We start from the raw sequence: 23,858 nt of genomic DNA on the forward strand, positions 1-23,858 counted from the left end.
GTCAACTCAGTAAAAGGAAAGATACATCTGCTTTGTGGGATGCTCAGCACAGTAGCAGGTACAGAGCCGATAATCAAAAAATATTTGCTGAACGAATAAATGAAAATCATAGCATCTTGTCTATTTACATTATATCTGTTGTAAGCACCTGTAATGATTGTTGTTTGTTCACTTGTGCATTGCCCACTTCCCTCATGAACATATGGGCTTCACCAGAATCAGGGCTTTGCCTGCCTTGTTTGTAGCCGCTGATACTACTAATATCTGGAACAACTTGGGATGTGAAAGTGAAAGTTTTATTTTATCAGTCGTATCCGACTCCATGGACTGTAGCCTGCCAGGCTCCTCTGTCCATGGAACATTCCAGGCAAGAATACCGGAGTGGGTAGCCACTTCCTTCTCCAAGGAATCTTCCTGACCCAGGAATTGAACCTGGGTCTCCCACACTGCAGGCGGATTCTTTATCATCTGCACCATTAGGGAAGCCCAACTTGGGATAGAAAGGTGCTCCATGAGAGTATGATGAATGAATGAACATAGGTGCCAGTGTATGGTACTGTGGGCTAACTTAATGGAACTCTGAGATTATCCTCATCTCCATTTTCAAACCTCCAGGATTAAATATTGTGACGGCTCCCAGTCTCTCTATATGTTTAAGTCATTTATATGTAACACTTAATGAACCAATCAATATATTATATATTTTATAACACATACAAAAATAAACATTATAGTAAGGATGAGATCAAATAAGTGCTAGATTTTGGGGGGTATCCTACTCTGAAGACCTATTTTTCTGGATGACACGAGTCACCCACAGTTACAAAGGAACTGTGCAGTTTTTTTCCAATATTCTTTAATCAAAAGCCTGTTTTAAGACAGAATTATCTTTTAAGATTTTTTTTTTGATGTGGACCTTTATTGAGTTTGTTACAATATTGCTTCTGTTTTCACATTTTGGTTTTTTTACTTCAAAGCAGGTGGGATCTTAGTTCCCCAGCCAGGGATTGAACCCTCACTCCCTGCACTGGAAGGCGAAGTCCCAACCACTGGACTGCCAAGGAAGTCCAGAGATAGCATTCTTTTTCATCAAAGTTCTAGAATGCATGAGAGTGAGGAGAGTAAGAAAAATTATTTGCAAGTGATTGAATGTGATTTTTATTCAGAAGTTATTTTCTTGGAGAAGGAAATGGCAACCCACTCCAGTATTCTTGCCTGGAAAATTCCATGGACAGAGGAGCCTGGCGGGCTGCAGTCCATGGGGTTACATGACTGAGCATGTGTGCAGGAGGCTGGAGGGAGATGGGTTGGTAGCAATAAACGGGTAGAACTAAAAAAAAAAAAAGAAGAAGTTATTTTCTTGTAGTTGTGAGGTTGAGGTTACTGGTTAGGGAGCCAATCGAGCATCCACAGATCATAGGTGATGTGTACCCCAAAAGTGAGAACTTCAAAGTACTAAAAAGTTAGATGAAAATTAAGGATGAGGGCTTTTATCAGGCAGCAGTGTAGTAGTAAAAATATTTATGCAGACACTTTCCTCCCAATCCATGCCCCACAGAGGCAAGAATGAAATAGTCTTTAATCTTCTTTGGCAAGTCAGAAGACATTCAGCTTGGTCTGGGTTTTGATGATCACTGTTATGGCAGCTTTATGGTGTGGGAAATTGCTAGCAAATATTTTTCCTGAATTTCTTCTCAAAGTATAATGGGTGAGCTCAGGCAGGGAAAAATATATGTCCTGGGAGATATATGTAAAAATATAATGGATTCCCCCTCCAGTCACTTCAAATGCCTTTGGCTGACCCATTGTATTAACTTTTAAATAAAAATCTAAATATGGATTTAAACGGACTGTGGTATTGAGACCACTGCAGAATTTCGATTTGAAAACTCATCTACTTAAACACACACATCAGCATGATGCTGGCTGTTTCTGGTATTATCCTAAACTGAAAGCCTTAAGCCCTGCTTCTGTGTTCCAGTCTTTCCTGCATCTACATGACGCGCAGCTTGCGCCAGTTAATGCTTCATTGAATACCCGACAATCTCATTTTCGTTCAGAAATAATAATAATAAAAAAAATGAACACGCTTGTTTTATTTCTCAGTCATTAGTTTGGCACTGAGTGGTATATTACTAAACTTACTGACTTCTGATTCTTCTTTGCAGTGCTTCTAGAACAGTTTTGGCATAAGGCACCACAGAAGCCAAAATCCTTGCTATAGGGTTGATTTTTTTCTTTTTTTCTGTGAGGTGGGAAGGGATGGGGGAGGGAATTTACACATGTTTAAAATTACTTTTTCTCTGAATATAAAAGTCACTCATGCTTCATGTAGAATCAGTAAATAGAGGGGAGGGAAGAAAAAAATCACTTACAATGCTTTCACTTGGTAATAATAATCACAATATTTTGGCACATTTCCCGCCAGATATAGTTAACATAAGAAATCATCATTAAACCTGAGCTGTTAATTCAGTTCCATATCCTGTTTTCTCCCCATTTTATATTGCATCTCAAGAATTATTTGTAGATGTTTACAATGGGTACAAAAGACAGAAAAGATATGTGGACACGGGGAGGGGAGGGAGGGTGGCGTGAACTGTGAGTGGCATTGACATATATACACTAACAGCCAGGGGGAAGCTGCCATGTAGCACAGTGAGCCCAGCCGGGTGCCCTGTGATGACCTAGAGAAGTGGGAAGGAGGCCCAAGAGGGAGGGTGTGTATGTACACATGCGGGTGACTCACTTTGCTGCACAGCAGAAACGAACAACATTATAAAGCAATTATACTCCAATTAAAAAAAAAATTCCATCACGCGCACTATAATAAGCCTTTCTCTCATTGTTGAGTGTATAGGTAGCTTCCTTGTTGTCACTGTTCAGTCACTAAGTCGTGTCCGACTCTTTGCGACACCATGGACTGCAGCCTGCCAAGCTCCTGTTTGTGGGATTTTCCAGGCAAGGATATTTTAGTGGGTTGCCATTTCCTCCTCCAGGGAATATTCCTGACCCAGGGATCGATTCTCCATTTCCTGCGCTGACAGGCAGATTCTTTACCACTGAGTCACCTGGGAAGCCCCAGGTAGCTTCCTAGGTTTTGATAAAGTAAATCGGTGAGGAACATCTTTCCATACATGAAATCTTTGCCCATATTTCAGAAAATCCCCTTAAGAAGTCTTCCTAGAAATGATACCCTAGAGAACACCAATGTTGCAATAGAGTAAATGAATTGAGTTTACATGTGCTAGGCTCTATTGTAAGCACTTTGCATAGATAAGATAATTCAGTATCAGTTCAATTCTGCAGATGGGGAAACTGAGACACAAAAAGGTTAAGTAACTCCTTCTAAGTTCACCTAGCTAGAAAGCGGAGAAGCAGGGATATGAACCTAGGCAGTCTGAGGATGAGGCTGGTGCTTCTATCCTTTACACTGTGCAGACTCTCTAATCACTTATGTAAACATGATCTTAACAGGTCACAAACTCTTAACTAGTCAGGAAGGAACTGACCTCCTAATTGAACCCTCAGACATTACAGAAAGCAAGGCTCTGGAAGATTAAGTAACTTATTAAAGTTACTTAATAAGTAACTTTATTACATGTGCTAGGCTCTGTTGTAAGCACTAGATCTTACAACTGATCTAGAACTTATATCTCCTGACTCCTCATTCTGTGGTCCAAAAACTTGCTCTGCAAAGCATGGCCTGCAATATAGCATCAGCCATGCCTGAAAGTTAGCTACAAACGCAGTCTCAGGCCCTACCTCAGCCCTCAAGAAAATTCACTTTGTTAACGAGATCTCCTGGTGATCTGTTTTCAACACTAGACTTTCAGAAGTCTGGCAATACATCTGTAAACTTGATAGATCTTGCTTCAAGGAAAATCTGGATGTAAGTTGCTAGTATTTTCATAGCATGAAAACAAAATCCTCATTTTTCAGTTAGTTAAAGATCCAATGGTAAAGAATCTGCCTGCAATGCAGAAGACACGGGTTCACCTCCTGGGTTGGGAAGATCCCTGGAGAAGGGAATGGGAACTACTTCAGTTTTCTTGCCCAGAGAATTCCGGGAAGGAGCTTGGGGGGCTACAGTCTAATGGGTTGCAAAGAGTTGGACACGACTGAGCGCCTGATGTTTTCATTTCAAAGCTTATATTAGGTTGAACCATATGAAATTGCTCTTATTTTTGATAATATATCTAATAACAATAAATCCTACAGGTATCTGTGCTCTGTGTAGACTGGACTTGAGGAAGAACAACAAGATTCTTTCCCCCCAAAGTGTACACAATTAGGAAGAATGAACAATTAAACAGACAATTATAATTCAAAATGGTAAGTGCTACCAAAGAGCATTCTGAGAGCTCAGGAGGAAGTTAAGCAATGTCCTGAAAGATAAATGCTATGAAAGAAAGCAATTATTTCCTTCTGTTAGTGACAAGAAAGACTGGCTTGCAAGCTTTAGCTAAATTATTAAGTGGGTATCCCCATAAGTTGTCAGATTCTGATAAAACAAATAGGTGAAGAATATAAGGTATTTTACAAAATACAGATGTTGTGAATTACTGCTTAAACTGTGAAAGCAAGATGCTTGTGTTGTTCTTAACGATGATAGTAGGTAAAGAAAGTTACAGGTCTTATGGCTTAGGGTGTGCTATTCTCATGGGTTCCAATTTGGCCATTTCTATTTTTTGAAGTTAATGGATATTTTTAGTTGGGTGAAATGAACTGGCTGCCCAAAGATTCTTTGGAGTAATTAATACTTGAAAGATACAATATGCTCATCAGAAGTGGTGCATAACTTTTAAATAAATTGTATAGTACATGTCAGAATACAAAACCTTTGTTAAGTACGTACCATAAATTTTTTCTGTTCTCAGTAAGTCACTCCTTAATGTATCTGCAATTGGCTTTTACACAAACGAGCCTGGGTCATCACGTTGATTTTGCGTTGTTCAGCTGGTTGGTTTAGAAGGCTTAATTTGGGGGGAGGGAATTAACTGAATGTTTGAATTGGCAATATTCCATTTTACCACTTCCTCTAACTTTTTCTTATTGATTACTATCCTAGAAAGAACTTAGGTATCAATAGCTGGGTCCACGGTGCACTATTCAACCTGTAGTTAAGTACTCTCTATATAAGTTGTATTAAAGGAAAAACCAAACACTTTTTCACCTGCAAGAAGAAGTCAAGATGGTGGCAAGTCCTTTGGCATTTCAGATCATATGTTTTCTTGAGAAACTATGTATTAGTTTCAAAACTGCAGAGTAATTCTCCAACCTTTAATCCCACCCGCCTCCATCTATTCTTGAGCTGGTTCTCCTCTCTCCCCCTTTCTCCCCACACAGCTCCTTACTTCAAGCCTTTCTAAGAAGCTAAGCCTCTGTCACAGGGACCAGCTGACTTCACACAGTTTCCATCTGGATATTTACAGATTTTACTAAACTTGACTGCTGCCCTGGGAAGTGTGCTGAGCTCCAAGCAGAAAGTGCTGTACATCTCAGGACGCTTTGAACCACGCAGCACTCTATTTGATCAATTCTATCTGTTAAATTTTTTATTGTGATCTTTTTTAAAGGAAGCCTGCCTCTGGTCTCCAGGGCCATTCTGTTTCTATGGTACTTGGAATTTATTATATATGGCGATCTAAGTAGGGGAATGGAGTATAGGAAATACCAGCAGACATATTCTTATTGCATCAAGACACCCAAAGAGTTAGAAAAAGATGAGCTAAAGGGAAGAACATGGATAATAAAGTTTTGAGAGATCATGTGATGTACAAGCAGATAGCATAGAGGGGGTCTCCAGAGAAAGAGTACCAGGCATGACTTTCCTGATGTAAGAGAAGCCATTTTTGGCATTTTGTGATCTAAGCCAGCCTACAATGTTTGCCCTTGAACAGGTCTCGGTAATTAGTGATCTTAAGGGAACAAAGCTTCCCTGGTGGCTCAGATGGTAGAGAATCTGCCTGCAATGCAGAAGACCCAAGTTTGATCTCTGGGTCAAGAAGATCCCCTGAAGGAGGGCACGGCAACTCACTCCAGTACTCTTGCCTGGAGAATCCCGTGGACAGAGGAACCTGGTGGGCTATTGTCAAAATAATGCAGGAAGAGATGGCTGTTATTAGGTAAGCAAAGTCACAATAGCAAAGATAATAAATCAGTTGTAAAGACTGCCAGCTCAAACACGTTCTTGAACTGTTTTGCAGAATTTGACCCTGCTTGACCCCTCAACCACCAGCTCCATTGGAAACTAACAGATGATGATGTTGACCTTATCTGATCCTTGTGACTTCTTTCAACTAAAGCTTGGACTCTGTTAGTCTTTGCCCTAATTCTTGGCTGAATTCTCCTCTGCTCAGTTCCTTTTATGAATATGCATATACTGCCCAAACCCCTTAATGAATATGCATGTAACCTTCAGGCTTCCCTGCTAGATCAGATGGTAAAAGAACCTGTCTGCAATGAAGGAGACCTGGGTTCAATTCCTGGGTTGGGAAGATCCTCCGGAGAAGGGAGTGGCTACCCACTGTAGTACTTTTTTTTTTTTTTTTTTTTTTTGCATTCAGTGGTTTCTTTTACTAATTGTAACACCTGCCATTTCACAGCCTGTGTGTCTGTCTCCAGACACAAAGTAAAGGAGGGGGTCCCACAAAGCCACTGGAGTATTCTTGTTTGGAGAATTCCATGAACTGAGGAGCCTGGTGGGTTACAGTCCACGGGGCCGCAAAGAGTTGGACATTACTGAGTGACTAACACACCTATTCTTAGCTTGAAACTTCTCCAATTTTGCTGTTCAGGGAGATATTGCTTTGGGAAAGATCCCTTGTGCTCTTTTTACTTGCTGCAAGTAATAAATCCTTTCTTCTCCTGATCGTTGCTTGGTTGTATCTTTTGACTCAACAACCCCTAAAAAGAGGTGAACCCAGTTTTGGGGTAATGGAAGTTCCCTGATTCATAAAATTATTCAGAGACTTAGAGAAGATATTAAACTCAACGTGAATCGATGAGTAAGGAGCAATCTATAATCTCAAATGCATTCATATGTAATTCTTAAAACAGGGGTCCCCCACTTCTGGGATCTAATGCTTGGTGATCTGAGGTGGTGCCAATGTAATAATAATAGAAATAAAGTGCACAATACATACAATGTGTTTCAATCATCCTGAAACTACCCCCTCTTCCACCCAGTACCAGTCCATGGAAAAACTGTCTTCCACAAAATCAATCCCTGGTGCCAAAAAGGTTGTGGACCACTGCCTTAGAGTATAGAACAGTAACAAGAAGGCAAGGATCACTTCTCTAAATTTGGTAAAAGGCAATGGTGAATACTCATTTTGACCTCTGGTCACCATTCTGATACTCGCAGGAGACAACAGCTTTGCCTCCAATCTCCCCCGTCACCCCACCCCAGGAGTCAGAATGCTTTTCAAAGCATTTTAGGAGGCTGTAAAACATCTGAGACCAAATTTGGGAAATTGTGTGAGTGATACCCAAGACACTGTGAGCAGGGAGGAATATCACACCTCCCTGACAAGAGGCGGGATGCACCAAGGCACATAGAGGTGGCCCCAAGCATTCTCACATTCCTCCTGCAGTCATAGGAGCCAAATGGCCTCTTTCTCACTACCCTGATTGTTGAAACCTAGTCTGGCAAAACTGCCGGCCGATGTCAGCACTCTGATTCCTGGTTTATTAGTTTCCTTCTTTGCCAGCCTCTCTTCCTCCCTTCCGGAGAAGGCAATGGCACTGCACTCCAATACTCTTGCCTGGAAAATCCCATGGATGGAGGAGCCTGGTAGGCTGTTGTCCATGGGGTCGCTAAGAGTTGGACATGACTGAGCGACTTCACTTTCACACATTGGAGAAGGAAATGGCAACCCACTCCAGTGTTCTTGCCTGGAGAATCCCAGGGACGGCGGAGCCTGGTGGGCTGCCGTCTATGGGATCAACACAGAGTCGGACATGACTGAAGTGACTTAGCAGCAGCTTCCTCCCTTCACTCCTTTCCATCCATCTAAACTTTGACTGAATTTCGTTGTTGTTAAGTCATGCTCAACTCTTGCGACCCCATGGACTGCAGGCCCCCATGCTCCTCTGTCCATGGGATTTTCCAGGCAAGAACACTGGAATGGATTGCCTTTTCCTTCTCCAGGGGATCATCCTGACCCAGGAATTGAACCCCAGTCTCCTGCATTTGGCAGGCAGATTCTCTACCACTGAGCCACCAGGGAAGCCCTTTACTGAATATGCCAAATGCTATTTGGGGACTAAGAATACAGAGAAAGATAAAATGTAGCACCTTACTTTTAGTTTGCTTATCACTGAAAAGGAAAAATGAGATGTCCCTGTGGTACATGGGGATGGCTATAAATGACAGAGCTATAAATCTCAGAGCAGAAAGCCATCACAGATGGTTGCCAGGGAGCTCTTGCTGGAGGAGGTGTGTCTGAAAGTCTCTTGGAGGGCAGGTGGGCAGGCATGGGGGAGGGAGGGCCCCCCCAGAAATATACCCCACCTAGACAAACGTGTGGAGGAAGGGAGGTGGTAGTGATGGAGATGGTTCAGTTTTAAGATGAAATAGAGGTCTCCTGGCAGGGCAACAGCAAACAACAACTATTTCCTCAAAGGTTCAATTCTAGCCATGTCACCTGTGTGCTGGCTGTCCACATGTTTCTCTAGCTCACATCACCTCTCTACAGCCCAGACTGCTAGGCCACCCCGCACCCCTCCCCTCCCCCAAACCCCGGCCCAGAGTTCCTCACAGTGGTGGTGTTGGGGACTGCACATTACATTTCTATCAAGTTCCCAGGTGATGCTGATGCTGCTGGTCCAAGAACCATGATCCCTGCACAGGGACCAGTCAAACAGGCTCCCACCCCACTTTGCTGTCTCCCACGGGGCAATGTCTACCCTCAGATATTAACGTGATTCCTGGTCTCATTCTTCTCATGTTGCTCTCTATACCTTCTCTGTGCTTCATCTATCTTCAAAACCCTTATCAGAACTTAACACTATGGTTTATGACTTTTCTGTCATCTCCTGAGGATATAAACTATTGGCCACCTGATGTGAAGAGCTAACACATTGGAAAAGACCCTGATGCTGGAAAAGATTGACGGCAGGAGAAGAGGGTGGCAGAGGATGACATGGTTAGATAGCATCACTAACTCAGTAGATATGAGTTTGAGCAAACTTCTGGAGATAGTGGAGGACAGAGGAGCCTGGCCTGCTACAGTCTATGAGGTCGCAAAGAGTCGGACATGACTTAGCCAGTGAACAACAACAGCATGAAGATATAAACTCCACGAGAGACTATTTCATTCACTCGTGTCTCAGGCAGGGCTGTATTCTGAGCACCTAAATGCCTGTATTCCTAGTACTTCAGACAGTGTTGGCACACAGTAGCACTCAGTAAATAGCGCTGACTGAATGAATGAGATGTTGTCTAGACGAGAGCCAGATAGGGGACCTTGTGTAGTTTGAGGTAGAAACAATGGAAGCGAAGATGACTCAAGACAGAAGCCACATTGCCTTGATCTTGAAGGGAAAAGACACATTTCTTTGCTCCTGTAAGTAAAAGGCTTGGGTTTTGGAGTGGGAAGTAGAGAGGTTAGATAGACTGGGGACTTGAGGTAATTGGAGAGTTTTTAGGGTAGCTGTTGTGGAGTGTGAACCACCTCAGCAAACTAGGCTCCTAGGGAAAAAGAGAAAGAAGAAATCCTCATTTGAGATAGAGGAAACAAGGCAGGCTACATTTCTCTCTGGAATGCTGATGTGGTTTTCCTGTCAGATATCATATTAAGATGCTTCCCTACCTGCCATGTGCAGTCTATTCCCTATTGCTCCAGACAGAAACCTGAACACTTAGTGAGAACTGGTCTCCCCCACATGTGTCCTCCTTCTAGGTCCTGTAAGTCAATGGCTTAGAGTATTTTTTTTTTGGCAGCAAATTTCTAACTACTCCAAACACTGTGCTACACAGGCTTGTCTCAAATGTCTCAAACCTTCCATATGCTTAGTAAGTTTGATGCCAAATATATTGCTAACACATAATTGTACACACATTACATATGTTCCATGGAAACATGATTGACAGACTATAAATAGGACCCCAATCACCTCATGACAAGCTTTGTAACCTCATTACATTCACAAAAATCACCAAAAGGAACTTAGCAGAAACTTAGGTGATTTCATGTATTAGTCTGATAAGAAGTGGACCATCTAAAAGGTAGATGAGGAAGTGAAAGTGTGGCAAATGAGGTCCCAAATGCAATGGCTACAGAATCTGTAAGTGCAAAAATAGACCAGGATTCTCACCTGGGGATAAGATGTGTGATCTTATGAAAGTTTCATCTTCCAGTGGTTAGTAATCTAAGGCTGAAATGCTATCCAAATAAATGATATGTGTGCTTAAAAAAATTAAAAAACAGGGCATTAAAGAGCAGGAAGAGGGTGGGTTGACCTAATATATTTGAATTTTCATTTGTTTTTTTTCCAGTTTAGATTGTTGGATTAAAACCTAAGTACTCAAGATGCAGGGGTTACTGCTATCTCCTTTGACAATTCCTAACCTTCCTTGGCTACACATTCCTGACACTGGAAAAGATTGAGGGAAGGAAGAGAAGGGGGCGCCAGGGGATGAGATGGTTGGATGGCATCATCGACTCAATGGACATGAGTTTGAGCAAACTCAGAGAGACAGTGAAGGCAGAGAAACCTTGCAGCATGCTGCAGTCCATGGGGTCACAGAGAGTCGGACATGACTGAGTGACTGAACAGTAACAATAAAGATCTTCCCTGGGGATAAGCAATGAAAAGTCATCATCCATCAGTACTCCTGGTACTTGATCAGTAAATGTGAAATAAGGGAGGATGGAAGGTCTGGAAAGATGGAAAAGGAGACAATACCTCCTGTTCTCAGGTAATTGACAGGAGGAGGCAGAGAGAGGCCCATTTATTTGATTAAAGTGAAGTCGCTCAGTCGTGTCTGACTCTTTGCAACCCCATGGAATGTAGCCACCAGGCTCCTCTGTCCATAGAATTTTTCAGGCAAGAATACTGGAGTGGGTTGCGATTCCCTTCTCCAGGGGATCTTCCCGACCCAGGGATCGAACCTGGGTCTCCTGCATTGCGGGCAGACACCTTACCATCTGAGCCACCATGGAAGCCCCATATTTATTTGATTAAGAAGATCCATTTTCGGGGGTATTTTAATGCCCCAGGAAGATAGAAGGTAATGGAAAAGTAATCAATTTTGTAATAGGATACATCTACACAAGAGCCTTTCCAACTAATATTAAACATAATCATTTATCTAATAAATACAGTGCTTTATAATAGATTTTTATTTATAAAGCACTTTATCATTTTGTTCAATGCTAGAGAAATACATATTAGGGGCAGCCTTTACTTTATCCTCTCTTCCATTGCTAAATCATTTCTGCCCGCTTTCATTTTGAGCTCTAGAAGTTGCTCTCACACAAATCTCCAGAGTTAAACATGTATTCTTTCTGCTTTCAATTCCAGCTTGGTTCCTCACTAACCTAGAGGTTAGTGATTCCTGGGTCTGAAGGAAGGGACAAAGGAAGAAAGGAAATTATCCTCCTGGAGGGCAGGATGACCTGGCCCTTAGAGGAAAGACTGTCTAGCAGGAGCCTTATCTAACCATGGAGGCTGGCAACCACCGTCAGAACTGTGGCAATGAAAGCAGAAAGGAGGGATGGGGAGGATAGACCCCCATCTTTCTCTCCTTCCCCCAATTCACCTGCTGGGAAAGGGAGCTGGACAGCTGCAGAAGCCCATCTTACAGGCACAGAGAAAAGAAAAGTGGAGGATAGATGGGGAGATTTCTGACACTAACCTTCCTGACTTGCTTTACAGCTTCCCTACAGCTTATTTAAAGATGTATCCTCACGCTTTCATGAAACTGTGATAGACTGAATGAGGAGGGTCCATAGTGGCAAGATCTAGATAACATGAGGAAACCTAGGATGACCCTCAAGAAAATGATGGGGCTGGATCACGGTTCCTTTACAAACATCTCTACCCAGAGCAGGACTCTCAGTAATGCCTGGTGGTCCTTCTTAGGGTTCAACTCTTCTCTCTCAGGAACACTTTAAATCTAAATCTTTTTTTTTAAATTGGAGAATAATTGCTTTACAATATTGTGTTGGTTTCTGCCATACATCCACATGAGTCAGCCACAGGTATATGTATGTCCCCTCGCTCCCAAAGCCTCTCCCATCTCCCTCCCCATCTTACCCCTCTGGGTTGTCTCAGAGCACAGTGTTGAGCTCCCTGTGTCATGCAACAAATTCCCACCGTGGAGAAAAGGGAACCCTCTTGCACTGCTGGTGGGAATGTAAATTAATACAGCCACTATGGAAAACAGTATGGAGATTCCTTAAAATCTAGGAATAGAATTACCATATGACCCAACAATCCCACTACTGGGCATATACCCTGAAAAAACCATAATTGAGAGAGACGCATGTAGGCTCAGAGGATAAAGTATCTGCCTGCAAACACAGGAGACCCGGGTTCGACCCTTGGGTCAGGAAGATCCCCTGGAGAAGGAAATGGCAACCCACTCTAGTATTCTTGCCTGGAGAATCCCATGGACGGAGGAGCCTGATAGGCTACAGTCCACAGAGTCGCAAAGAGTTGGACACGACTGAGTGAGTTCACTTTCACTTTCATGTACCCCAATGTTCGTTGTAGCACTTTTTACAACAGCTAGGATGTGAAAGCAATCTAGATGTAAATCATCTCTCTTTTTATCAGGTTTTCTGTCTATGGTCTCTTCTAGGACTGTGACCTCTCCACCTACTTTAAAGAGAAATGAGAGACCTGCTAACATTGTGTCTTCAGAGACCCAACTCCATCCTTCTACCTCTCCCTTTTCTTTATCTGTAGTCTTGTTTTCTCTTTTCATTCCTACCACCTGGGATAAAATATGGCCATTTCTTTCCAAAGAAGTGAAAGTAAAATAATTAAAACTCTTCTTCAACTCTAGTCATTGACCTCTCTTTCCACCCCTATCATGGATAAGTTTCTTGAAATTATGGTCTACACTCACTGCTAACTTGCTCACATTCCATTCATTCCCCAACCTACTGTGCTCTGGTCTTCACTCATTTTTCCACCAAAATCATTTGATGACAAATATGATTTCCTTAATGGACAAACCAATAGATACTATTCTGCAGTACTTGATGTGACTGACCTCTTCCTTCTTGAATCTCTTATTTTCCTTTAACTAACATTTCTTGGGTTTCTCATTCTCTCTCTAGGCCTTTCTACTTGTTTCTTCTCTGGTTTTCCCCCACTGTTCTTTTCACATAATGAATACTTCCTGGGTTTTGCATTGTACATTCAAAGTTTAAAAATTCCTTACACATCAGTTACTGGAATCTATGTCAGTTTAGATCTTTCCATTGTGCTTTTAGAGCCATCTCTCAAATTGGGGCTTCCCTGGGGGCCTCACAGTAAAGAATCTGCCTGCTATGCAGGAGACCTGGGTTCCTTACGTGGGTTGGGAAGACCCCTGGAGGAGGGAATGGGTACCCACTCCAGTGTTCTTGCCTGGGGAATTTCTTGGACAGAGGAGCCTGGTGAGCTACAGTCCAGGGGGTCTTATAGAGTTGGACACGCTGAGGGATTAACACTTTGACTACTTTCTCTTTCATCCAATTGGGCACTTTATAGGAATCTCAAACCATACATATCTGAGAAAGTACTAACCTTCTCTGCTAAGTGCTCAGTCCTGCTAGCCAATCCTGAGAATCACTTTATACTACTTTCTCTTGCGTCTCTCCTTTGGCTTACCCAACTGTGAAAATCCTACCTAAATACTTTTTAGATTGGTTTCCCTCCTTTTCCTTCAATTGTCACTACCAGAAGCCAGGCTCTTCTGGGTATTACCATGGTCACCATAACATCCCAGTCTTCTTGCCCCCAAATCATCAGCCTTCAAGCCTCCCCATCTCAATGATGGCAGAGGAGACTTTCCTCAAGAAAATCTATCTAAATTCCTTGCTGAAAAGTCTTCATCAGCACACAATCACCTTCCGGAGAAAACAGCTTCATATTATGGGGCATAAAGTGATTCATGACTTTAAAGCCTTTCATTTTAGCTATGCTTAATTTTCTAGACTTGACAAGTTCTTTTACCTGTAGTTCTTTGTGCATTCAATATATTCCCTGTATCTGGAATACCTTAAACTGATTTCTACCTCTTCTTCATAACCAAGGTCAGGGTCATGTCCTCTGAGTACCAACCATTTGAAAGAAAGCTATCTTGCATATTTAATAATCCACTCAAATTTCTGTTTGATTTTTAAGACCCATCTTATAATCAAGAAACTTCTTTGACCCCTCTCCACCCTTCAGTCTGGATTAAGTGACCCTCTCTTGCACTTACCCAACTCCAAGAGTTCTCTGAGGGCACCATGATTGCAGAGTTGAAATTGTTTGTTTTCTTGCCTGAGTACTCATTATGCCGTGCACATGTACCGTTCTTTTATCTCTGTCATCCCAGACTAGCAGAGGGCCAGATTCCCAACAAATATTTATAGAAACGAAATGAAATCCTCTCTTATTAAACATGTCTCAGCCTTGCCAACTCACTTTACTTCATTCCCAGCTACTCTAGGGAATAGAAAAGAGAGAGAAGTTTTCTGGATTCAAAGACAGTGTTGTCAACTGTACCAAAAAAAAAAAAAAATGCTGTGAACTTGGCTGACCTGGATTTTAGTTCCAACTCCACCACCAGCCCTGAAAATCTCTTTACCTTTCTGGAGTTCTGCTTCCTTATATATATATATAATATATATATTATATTATTATATATTATATATATATATAAGTTCTGCTTCCTTATATATATTAAATAAAAGGATTGGCCTATGACTTTTTTATGTTTGTTTTGTTTGTTTGGTCTCCTTCAGTTCTGACACTCTGACTTTAAAAAGATCATATACAGAATAAAAATTCATACTTTCAAATCACCTTGAAGTGCAAAATCGTGAATGCTCATTTGGATGGATTATTTCTTCAGGAGAGCCAAGTGGAAGGGAGAATGGCAGGGTGGGGTGGGCATTTATTAAGTAACAGAGTGACCATTGAGGCTGATTGCGATTTATATCATAGTATGTTCTCCCATATCTGGCCATTATTTCATAGCCTCCCTTGCAGCCAAAGGGACTTACCTGATGGCTCAGTTGATAAAGAACCTGCCTGCAATGCCAGAGACCCGCTGCAATACAGGAGACCCGGGTTCAAACCCGAGTCGGGAAGATCCCCTGGAGAAGGAAATGACAAGCCACTCTGGGAAATGGCAACCCAATTCAGTATTCTTGCCTAGGGAATTCTACGGACAGAGGAGCCTCTTGGGCTATTTATAGTCCATGGGGTCGCAAAGCCTCAGACACGACTGAACGATTAACACACACACGCCTTGTGACCACCATTCTCTTACATAGAGAGCCAGCTCAGCCATAAAGATGAACTACTGTGACATTCTAGGGCTCTTGCAGCTAAGAGCATATAATTGGTTCTAGCCAGTAGTGAGTGATATTTGAACTTCTGGGTTGTGATTTTAAAAGGAAAGAGGAGAGACTGTCCCTTTCCACTTTCCTGCAGGCTGGGACCCAAAGTCTGGAAGACTCCTTCCTGACACATTTGGGAGTTGAGTGTTGAGCACAGCAGAGGTATAGCACACACAAACCCCTGAGTTTCTGTCACCATCAACTACACTGGTTTGGATTTTTCACATGAGAGAGAAATAAGTTTCTTGTTTAAGCCATTGAATTTTGGGGTCTTTATTCTGGCAAAAAAGAGAAAGAAAAACACGACAACCTAACAATATCCTAAGAACATAGACATTAAGAAAATGTTTTACTATTTTCAAAGTATACTGAGAAAAAAGAACAAAGATGGTAATTTTGTTGAAGAAAACCAGATAGAAGTTTGCTTCAACCTTTAATAAGAAAACTAATTCTTAAGGAAATTTACTATACTACCCAGAACAAGATCCTAAAGCTTCTCATGCTGCTTTATCATAAAGAAGTTAATACCCAGAAGGCAGACTGGAAAGGCATTTGTTTGGCAAAGCAAATGCTAATCCTATATACCAGTTATCTACCGATTGATCATAATGAAGACTGTAAAACAAGTCATCAAAAGAGTTTTTATTTTCCTTTCAGTAATTCCATTTATAAAGACAGAAAACACAATGCTTTTGTAGCCTGCACAATCTAAGCCGTGAAGTTATGAAACATTAACATCCTTCACTGTTTTTCATGGGGTGGAAGTGATTAGGCTTAATGGCATTACCCAGAAGGTATCCTGGCACCATAAAATAAAAGTTCCGTCATCAGATCGGGCTCCACTGGAAAAAGAAGTCCAGAAGCACAGGAAATGCTCCTCCTCCCACTAGCTCACTGGCAGGAGGAAAGCTGATCCCCACGGAGTACCATCGACCTGCCAGTTCAGGTCAGGAGTAGGGACTGAAGCATCGAGGTCCTTCAGAAGCAAAGCTGGCAGCCCCAATCAATACACAACACTGGGCAGGGAAGAAAACTTTTGGTGTAATGAGCTGATAACAGTCCACAAGTGGGTGCTTCACTCTGTGGTAGTGCCTAAGGAAACCAAAGACAGCCTCCCACTAAAGACAGGGGAGCCTGGTGGGCTGCTGTCTATGGGGTCGCACAGAGTCGGACACGACTAAAGCGACTTAGCAGCAGCTGCAGCAACCAGGGTCAAGTGCTAAAAGGAACTTCCAGAAGACACCAGAGAACCATTCCATTAATCACATGCCAACCTGTGGGGACAAAGTTTTGAAGCAACCTTAGAGCCCACATACACTCTTCCTAACACCTGACACCCCAAATCTGTATCTTTCCCACACATTTAAAAATATTTTTTGATGTGGACCATTTTTAAACTCTATTGAATTTGTTACAATGTTGCTTCTGTTTTGTGTTTTGGTTTTTTGACCACGAGGCATGTGGGAGTGTAGTTTCCCCACCAGGGATTGAAGCTGCACCTCCTACATTGGAAGGCAAAGTCTTAACTACTGGACTGCAAGGGAAGTCTCTATCACACACATTTTAATCCATGATTCATGATCTGAGATGGCTCCTTTTTGCTTTTGGCCCTTATTATGAGCAGGGCTTGCCTGCCTTGCTTGTTCAGGATGAGCAGGGCTACAGCTCTCTATTCTCATTACAGAGGAGTTTTATGACTGAGCAGAGTGAAATAGAGGCAGAGAAACTGGAGAGTCTGATAACAGAGGCCTTGAGAGCCTGACAGAGAATGGATTTGATATATTTGGCAATAGGTGGCCAAAGTAGATCTTTGAGCAAGAGAGTAACACAACAGAAGTCTTATTTAGTGAAGTCATCAGTATGGGAAGGACTATGGGCAGGGAGATCAGTTAGCAGAAAGTTACCTTTATCCAGGCTGAGATAAAGATATTGTAAACATGGCTGGCAGCTATCACAAGAGAGAGGACAAGTAGAGACAGACTTGCTCTTTAGGAATGAAATAAGAAGGTAGTTGAAGATCCAGAGTAAAACTCATCAAGGAAACAGACACAGTGAAGAATAAAAGGCAGAACCCATAATTTTCCACCCAAATCAGGACCCTTTTCAGACTGAAAGAGGAGCACTGGCAGTTACTACCCCAGAACTGTATGTACAGACAGGGCCAGTCCATGGCAAGCAAGGATTCATGGTAAACCCATCTGAAAAGAACTTTAACCACCAACATAGAAGATAATGCTCAGATTCATGAGCAACTGGATTGCTTGAATTCTAGCCCTAGGTTTCCAAAAGTTCAGAGCATTACCAGGAAACCACCAGTGAAACTGAAGCTGCAATTCTTTGGCCACCTGATGTGAAGAGTTGATTCATTGGAAAAGACCCTAATGCTGGGAAAGATTGAAGGCAAAAGGAGAAGAGTGTGGCAGAGGATGAGATGGTTGGATAGTATCACCAACTCAATGGACATGAGTTTGAGCAAACTCTGGGAGGTGGTGAAGGACAGGGAAGCCTGGTATGCTGCAGTCCATGGGGTCACAAAGAGTCAGACATGACTTAGCAACTGGACACCCCCACCACCCCCACCATCAGAAAGGTAAAAGACTTAAAAGCTGCTTTGAGCAATGGAGGGGACTACCTAGAGAGCTAAGATGGAGAATAAGGATGACCTCCCTGAAGTCAAATCTATTCCCCCAAGCCTCTACTTCTCTGCAATATGTCACATACCAATTTGGGGCCTCTCTGCTCACAGGATTTCAAGGACCAAATGCCTTTAAAAATCTCATTTTCTTCAAGTCTAATTCCTGGATCTCGATATTCCATTCCAATGGATGATTGGTGAACTTGACCAGTAACCGGGTGTGTATATAGGTGGGGGATGGAAGGGGAGGGGCAGGGATGGGAGGACGAGTGCAGCAGGGATGCTGGCTCATCAGAACACATCAGCCGGCTCATGGGCTGTGACCAGCCTGCAGACACCTATGTAGACCCCACACCAGCATTCAGTCCCCCGTCGTGGCTCTGGTGGTGGAAGTTGTGCTCTCTCTACCCCAGCCCAGGTACCCAAGGCTGGGTGACCAGAAGAGGGGAGGGATTTCTCCCTCCTTCTTGGTGCATTGAGCTCTCTCATCAACCCCACAGTAGGCTGCTCATCCCACAACACACTCAAACACTGTGTACCTCCTAACGTTACATGCAGGGCTACTGTCTTTACTAAACTGCAAGCTATCAGAGGGCCTTGGCTCTTGTACTCTTGGCACAAGTAGGTGTTGGAATAATACTGAAGGCATGAAGTGCACACCCACGGCTGCTTTCTGTGCTACTTATTTTGGTGACAATCTAAAGTTCCTTTGTCTCCCATTTTTCTATCTCATGTGGTCTCTGCCTGCTTTTCTATTAACAATTTGCCACCTTAGAGAAGGCCACCAAGGGTCAACTTCCAATTTTACCCACATAATCTACTCCTTTCTTTCATCATCCTATTATCAGTTCCTTCAACAAGGTGAAGTCTTCAGTTTTTCTGAAAAAATCATTCTTTTCTATACCTGAATGGGTGGCACAGTGAGAAGTATAGTTTGTTGAGTTAGGAAGAGCTGGGTTAGAATCCCCGCTGTGGGTTAGTTAGCTGTGAACTTGGATTGCCCTTTTGTCCCTCAATTGAACCTCTCTGTGAAATGAGGATACCAAAAGTCTCATTAGGCTAATTGAGAAAGTAATATTTTTTATCAATGTTTTAGATTAAGTACTGGTAAGTATTATTAGTTAGTAGTTGACATGGTGTTAAAAAAGCTAAGTGCCAAAAACCATGCAATACTCAGGCTGTTGCATTTAATTCTCATGACTACTTGGCAGGGAATATTGTCTCAGTGTCTCAGATGAAGAAACTGAGGCTCAGAGAGGTTAAGGAATTTACCTTAAGGTAACAGAACTACTAGGAGTGGCAAAGCAGAAACTGAAAGGCAGGCAGTTGAACTTCAGGACTTACAAACATTATACGTGAAGGCAGAACTGAATAGGCAGTTCAGCAAAATATCATAGCCACGTTGCTTCTATAGTATCACCAGAATTTATTGTGTCACTGACTTAGATCTCTCTTTTACCATCACTAAAAAAAAATCTACACTAATTTCAAGTCATGCAGAAGATTCTTATTTTTTGCCCTCAATATCACAGTCTAATAAATAATTAAGTCTGCTTCCAGGAATATGAGGGGATAAGGGAAAAGGAGAGAACACAGAGTGATGTTAGCCCGAGCTGGAGTCTCATTCACTGACTGATAATTTTTTTAATCACCAATATGTTTGACCCGTATCATAGCTCTTAAAACCTGCTAACAGAGTACCAATAAATGTTATTTGATGTCAAGTTATTTTCCACACTTGGCTTCATCCCTTTTCTACATATTTTTTAAATCTTCCTTGTAAGTAATTTGATATAGTTACCTGAAAAGGTATTCATTTATGTCAGATTTTCCTTATGGTCTCCCTACACTTTTTTCCCAACATGCTTAAATTTGCCATTTTTCAAGCATCTTATTATACGACGGCACCACACAACTGTCACTAGTTTGTGTAGAAAGTCTAGGCTCATTAGCTGCTCTTAAGAAGCACGCTGGTCTGCCCTGTGTATTGTTTTTGTTTGTGCTCAGAGTCTTGCAAATGATGATCACATATTATCAGATTCAACCAAGACTCACAAAAAAATTGTTCTTTTACAAAACTGCAAGAAATAGTGCTGCTTCATAATTCCTACCAATAATACCTAAGTAGATTACTTAAGGGACAAAAATGAGGTGGTTTAGAATAACTTTGGATGAGAAACAAAAATAATGCTCAATACCATTCTATCATGTTGTTTCACCTGGTTCTAGCTAGACTTGCAGAAAGTATTTCCTGGGCAAGTCAAGCAACAGAATCCCAAACCTAGGCAGCATTTCTGTCTTTGGTGGTGAGAGAATGACACGTATCTAATGAAGGGAGGCAAAAAACCCCATTTTCAATGGTAAGTGTGCTCAGAGACATCTCTGGATAAAGGAGAAGCTCTCCTGTGATGGACAGGGAAGGCTCCCTTCCGTGTCTCATTGTTTCATCTTTTCCTTCCCACTTCCAGACACCTCTAATTTATACATTTGGGACTAACTTATTATGGAGCAGCCAGAGAGAAAATGGCAATTACTTTCTTTGCAGAACAACAGAAAAGATAGTGCAACTCTGTCCTGAAAGATTCCAAGTTCTCTAAGAAAGGCCACCACCTTTGGCTTCATTTCCTCTGCTAAGTGGTGCTTAGGGAAGTGGGCACACCTGTTCTGCTAAGTAGACCTGCTCATTAATCTTTGATGAGTGTCACACACCGAAGTCATTATGGACTGAGCCACAGCTGAGTGTAGGAGCGAGGTCCTATGTCACATGGGCACATCTAAACGTGATACATGTTTATCATGTAACTAACATCCGTTAAAGAGTCAGAGCAAACTCCTCCACGTCTTAGCCGGCACCATCAGTCACTAAATACAGATTCCATACCCAGGTCTCCAAGGGCGGTGACCACCAAGGACAAGACGTAAAGCCTGGATGGTGTATGTCTAGGAGACACAAAAGCAGCTCTCAGATGTAAACTCCGAATACTCCCAGGAATACCAGGGTGGAAATTTTGGGGATTATGTTAGTATCTATAGTGCTTATCTCCACCAACACCCCCATTCCACCATCTGCATCTCCTTAAACCGAGGGCACAGTTTACAAAATTTCCTCTGTAAGCAGAGGGAACTCTATAGCTGTGCCTAGATTCTTCAGGAGAAAAAGAGAAACAAGTCTCTTTTCCAGGGTCACACTTACAAATTCTTCTCTACATGATTCCTAGAAAGAACAACTGCTTTAAGACCTGGTCTTCATTCAAATTGATATGAAAACTTTCCTCTACTGGTCCTCACAGAGTACTCATAGGCTATTTAGAAAGATTTAAGACTCTAGTTTTTCCTTTTTGTAGAAAGGAACTGAGTTAGAGGAGCTATTTAAGGTTCTCCCAACCCTAAAATGCAGGAATGCCAGCATTTCCAGATTCAGAGAACTACCCCCTGCAAATTCAAGCAAAGCACACACTGTGTATTTCACAGTCAGCCTTCAGGATAAGACACGCGCAGTCCCACACCGTTCACACGCAGCCCCATGCCTCCTCACCGAAGGCAAACAAAGCATGCTAACCCACAGAGGGGGGAATATGCACACGGTGTTCCCCCTCTAGGTTTCTCCCTTCAGAAAAACACCCACAATTTTGCAGCGTTTATTCGGCTTATTTTGAGTTGACTCATTTCCATCACTCAGATTTGAAAATCTTTCTAATAACCACGCTGTAGGCTAACAAGCACTCAAGAGAAAAAGTCACACTCGATTCTTAAATTAATCACTGGTGAACTTCCACCCACTGCTCCTGCACACACTCCTCAAGGGGAAGCTTTAGTTTTCAGGTCGCAGTTCATGTGGTACAATAGCATCCTCACGGCCAGGCATACCCCAAGGCAGATACTGCACACACTGGCCACAGTGATTCTAAAGACAGAATCCGATCAACACTGGTCCACAGCTCAGGTTGGCACATCATAAAGAGTATGAAAAACTAGACGTGTGCCCAGCACATTCTCTCCAGAGAGCCTGGGACTGCACGGACATTTAAGATTAGGTGGCCAGGAAAGCATACAGACTCACACAGAGACCACAGACCAGAACAAGTGAGGCTAGCTCAAGACCAAACCAGTGCCCCCCTGATCGGAGTCCAAGCTGTGTAGGGCATGAAAGTCGCTCTACTTACCCAGCATAGCGGTTGCCGTAAAGGTGACTATGTCCTGGGCACAGGCTCTTCAAAAAGAACAGGCAGAGAGGCAGAAAAGCTGCTGTCTGGCTCCTGGGCTTCCCGAGGAACTTCATAGCGTGAGGATGAGAGGGCTGCAAAAGTTCCTCCTGGAGTTACAGGCACCCCTCCACACGGCACACGGTCCCTGGGAGAGGGTGGGGGCGTGGGCTTGGGAGGGAGCAAAATGTGACACTTCTTTCCAGCCTCAGAGAACAAAAAAAAAAAGTTCAAGCAGCTGAGGGAGGGAGATTGCTGCTCAGACTTGGTCCTGGGATGAGAAACAGCAGCACACACAGCCCTGCCCTGAGCTGAGCTGATCCTTAACCAGGCTCCCTCCAAGGGGCCGGGCCTCCCCGGGCTGACTCACCCCGGGGGTTTGCTGGGTGCCGCTTCATTTGGGTAACTCCTCTTTTTATTTTCTTGTTGTTGGAGGCTTTTTTTTTTTTTTTTTGCTTTCCAACTATAGGATGTTAACTTTTTATGACGACTTTCCTCCTACCCTAGAGCTTCCCCGATGACTCAGTAGGGAAAAGAATCCATCTGCAGTGCAGGAGACACAGGAGATGCAAGTTCGATCCCTGGGTTGGGAACATCCCCTGGAGGAGGAAATGGCAACCTACTCCAGTATTCTTGCCTGGAAAATCCCATGGACAGAGGAGCCTGGTGGGCTAGGGTCCAAAGAGTGACAAAGAGTCGGACATGACTGAGCACAAGAATGAGCGTGAACTGCAAAAGATTTGTTTGAGGATAAGCTAAAACACACAGGTGTAGAACATTGCAGGCTTTATGTTTTGCTCTACCAAGGCAAATTTCTCCTTGGAGTCCACCTCCTGAAATGCACAATGAATTCAGTCTGGATGAGCTGGGGACCTCAGGTGTGGCCGGCCAGCCCGGGTCCCCGCTCCTACCTGAACCAGGTCAGGGCAGCCACTTCCCTGGGCTTCACGGAGCCCCATGCTGATTTCACACGTCATCGGCAGCACCCAGGCCCGCGGCCAGTTCAAAGGTTCTCGTGGGGAACTGGAGGACTCTGGGTACTGAGGCACATTCCCTGCACATTTGGAATCACTTAGGGAGCCAGGCTATTTAAATCAATTCCCGGGGGTGGGATCAGTTGTTGAAAAAAGCCCCTCAGGTGAGTTGGAGTTCAGCCCCCTTGCTGGTCTAGAGCAGACTTCTCAAATTTGGGCGTGCACACACATCACCTGGGACTCTTGTTAGAACACAGCTTCCGAGGCAGCAGGCTGGGGTTGGGGCCTGAGATTCTGCATTTCTAACAAGATTATAACTGATGCTGGTACAGCTGATTCTTCAGTCACACTTTGAGGAACAAGGCTTTACTTTACAATGAGTTCTGCTTTGACTTCTGTCTCTAAAAGCTAGGGGGTGGAGGAAACCTTGAAGGAAGCCAGTTCCTTCTTGTTTTTCCCATGTTGATGATAAAGAAGGCTTTTTTTTTTTTTT

The 23,858-nt window shown here is 43.0% G+C and overlaps 1 protein-coding gene across 1 annotated transcript in view; it reads right to left on the minus strand.

Moving 5' to 3' along the window:
* CPA6 (carboxypeptidase A6) overlaps positions 1-22,660 on the minus strand; it is a 270,470-nt gene extending 247,810 nt beyond the window's left edge. The window contains exon 1 of the mRNA XM_043879914.1: positions 22,353-22,660. Within this exon, the coding sequence (XP_043735849.1) occupies positions 22,353-22,468 (116 nt within the window). The 5' untranslated portion in view covers positions 22,469-22,660. The remainder of the gene's footprint in view (positions 1-22,352) is intronic.
* Positions 22,661-23,858: the final 1,198 nt, after the last annotated feature.

Source organism: Cervus elaphus, chromosome 21, assembly GCF_910594005.1.
Source record: "Cervus elaphus chromosome 21, mCerEla1.1, whole genome shotgun sequence".
NCBI lineage: Eukaryota > Metazoa > Chordata > Mammalia > Artiodactyla > Cervidae > Cervus > Cervus elaphus.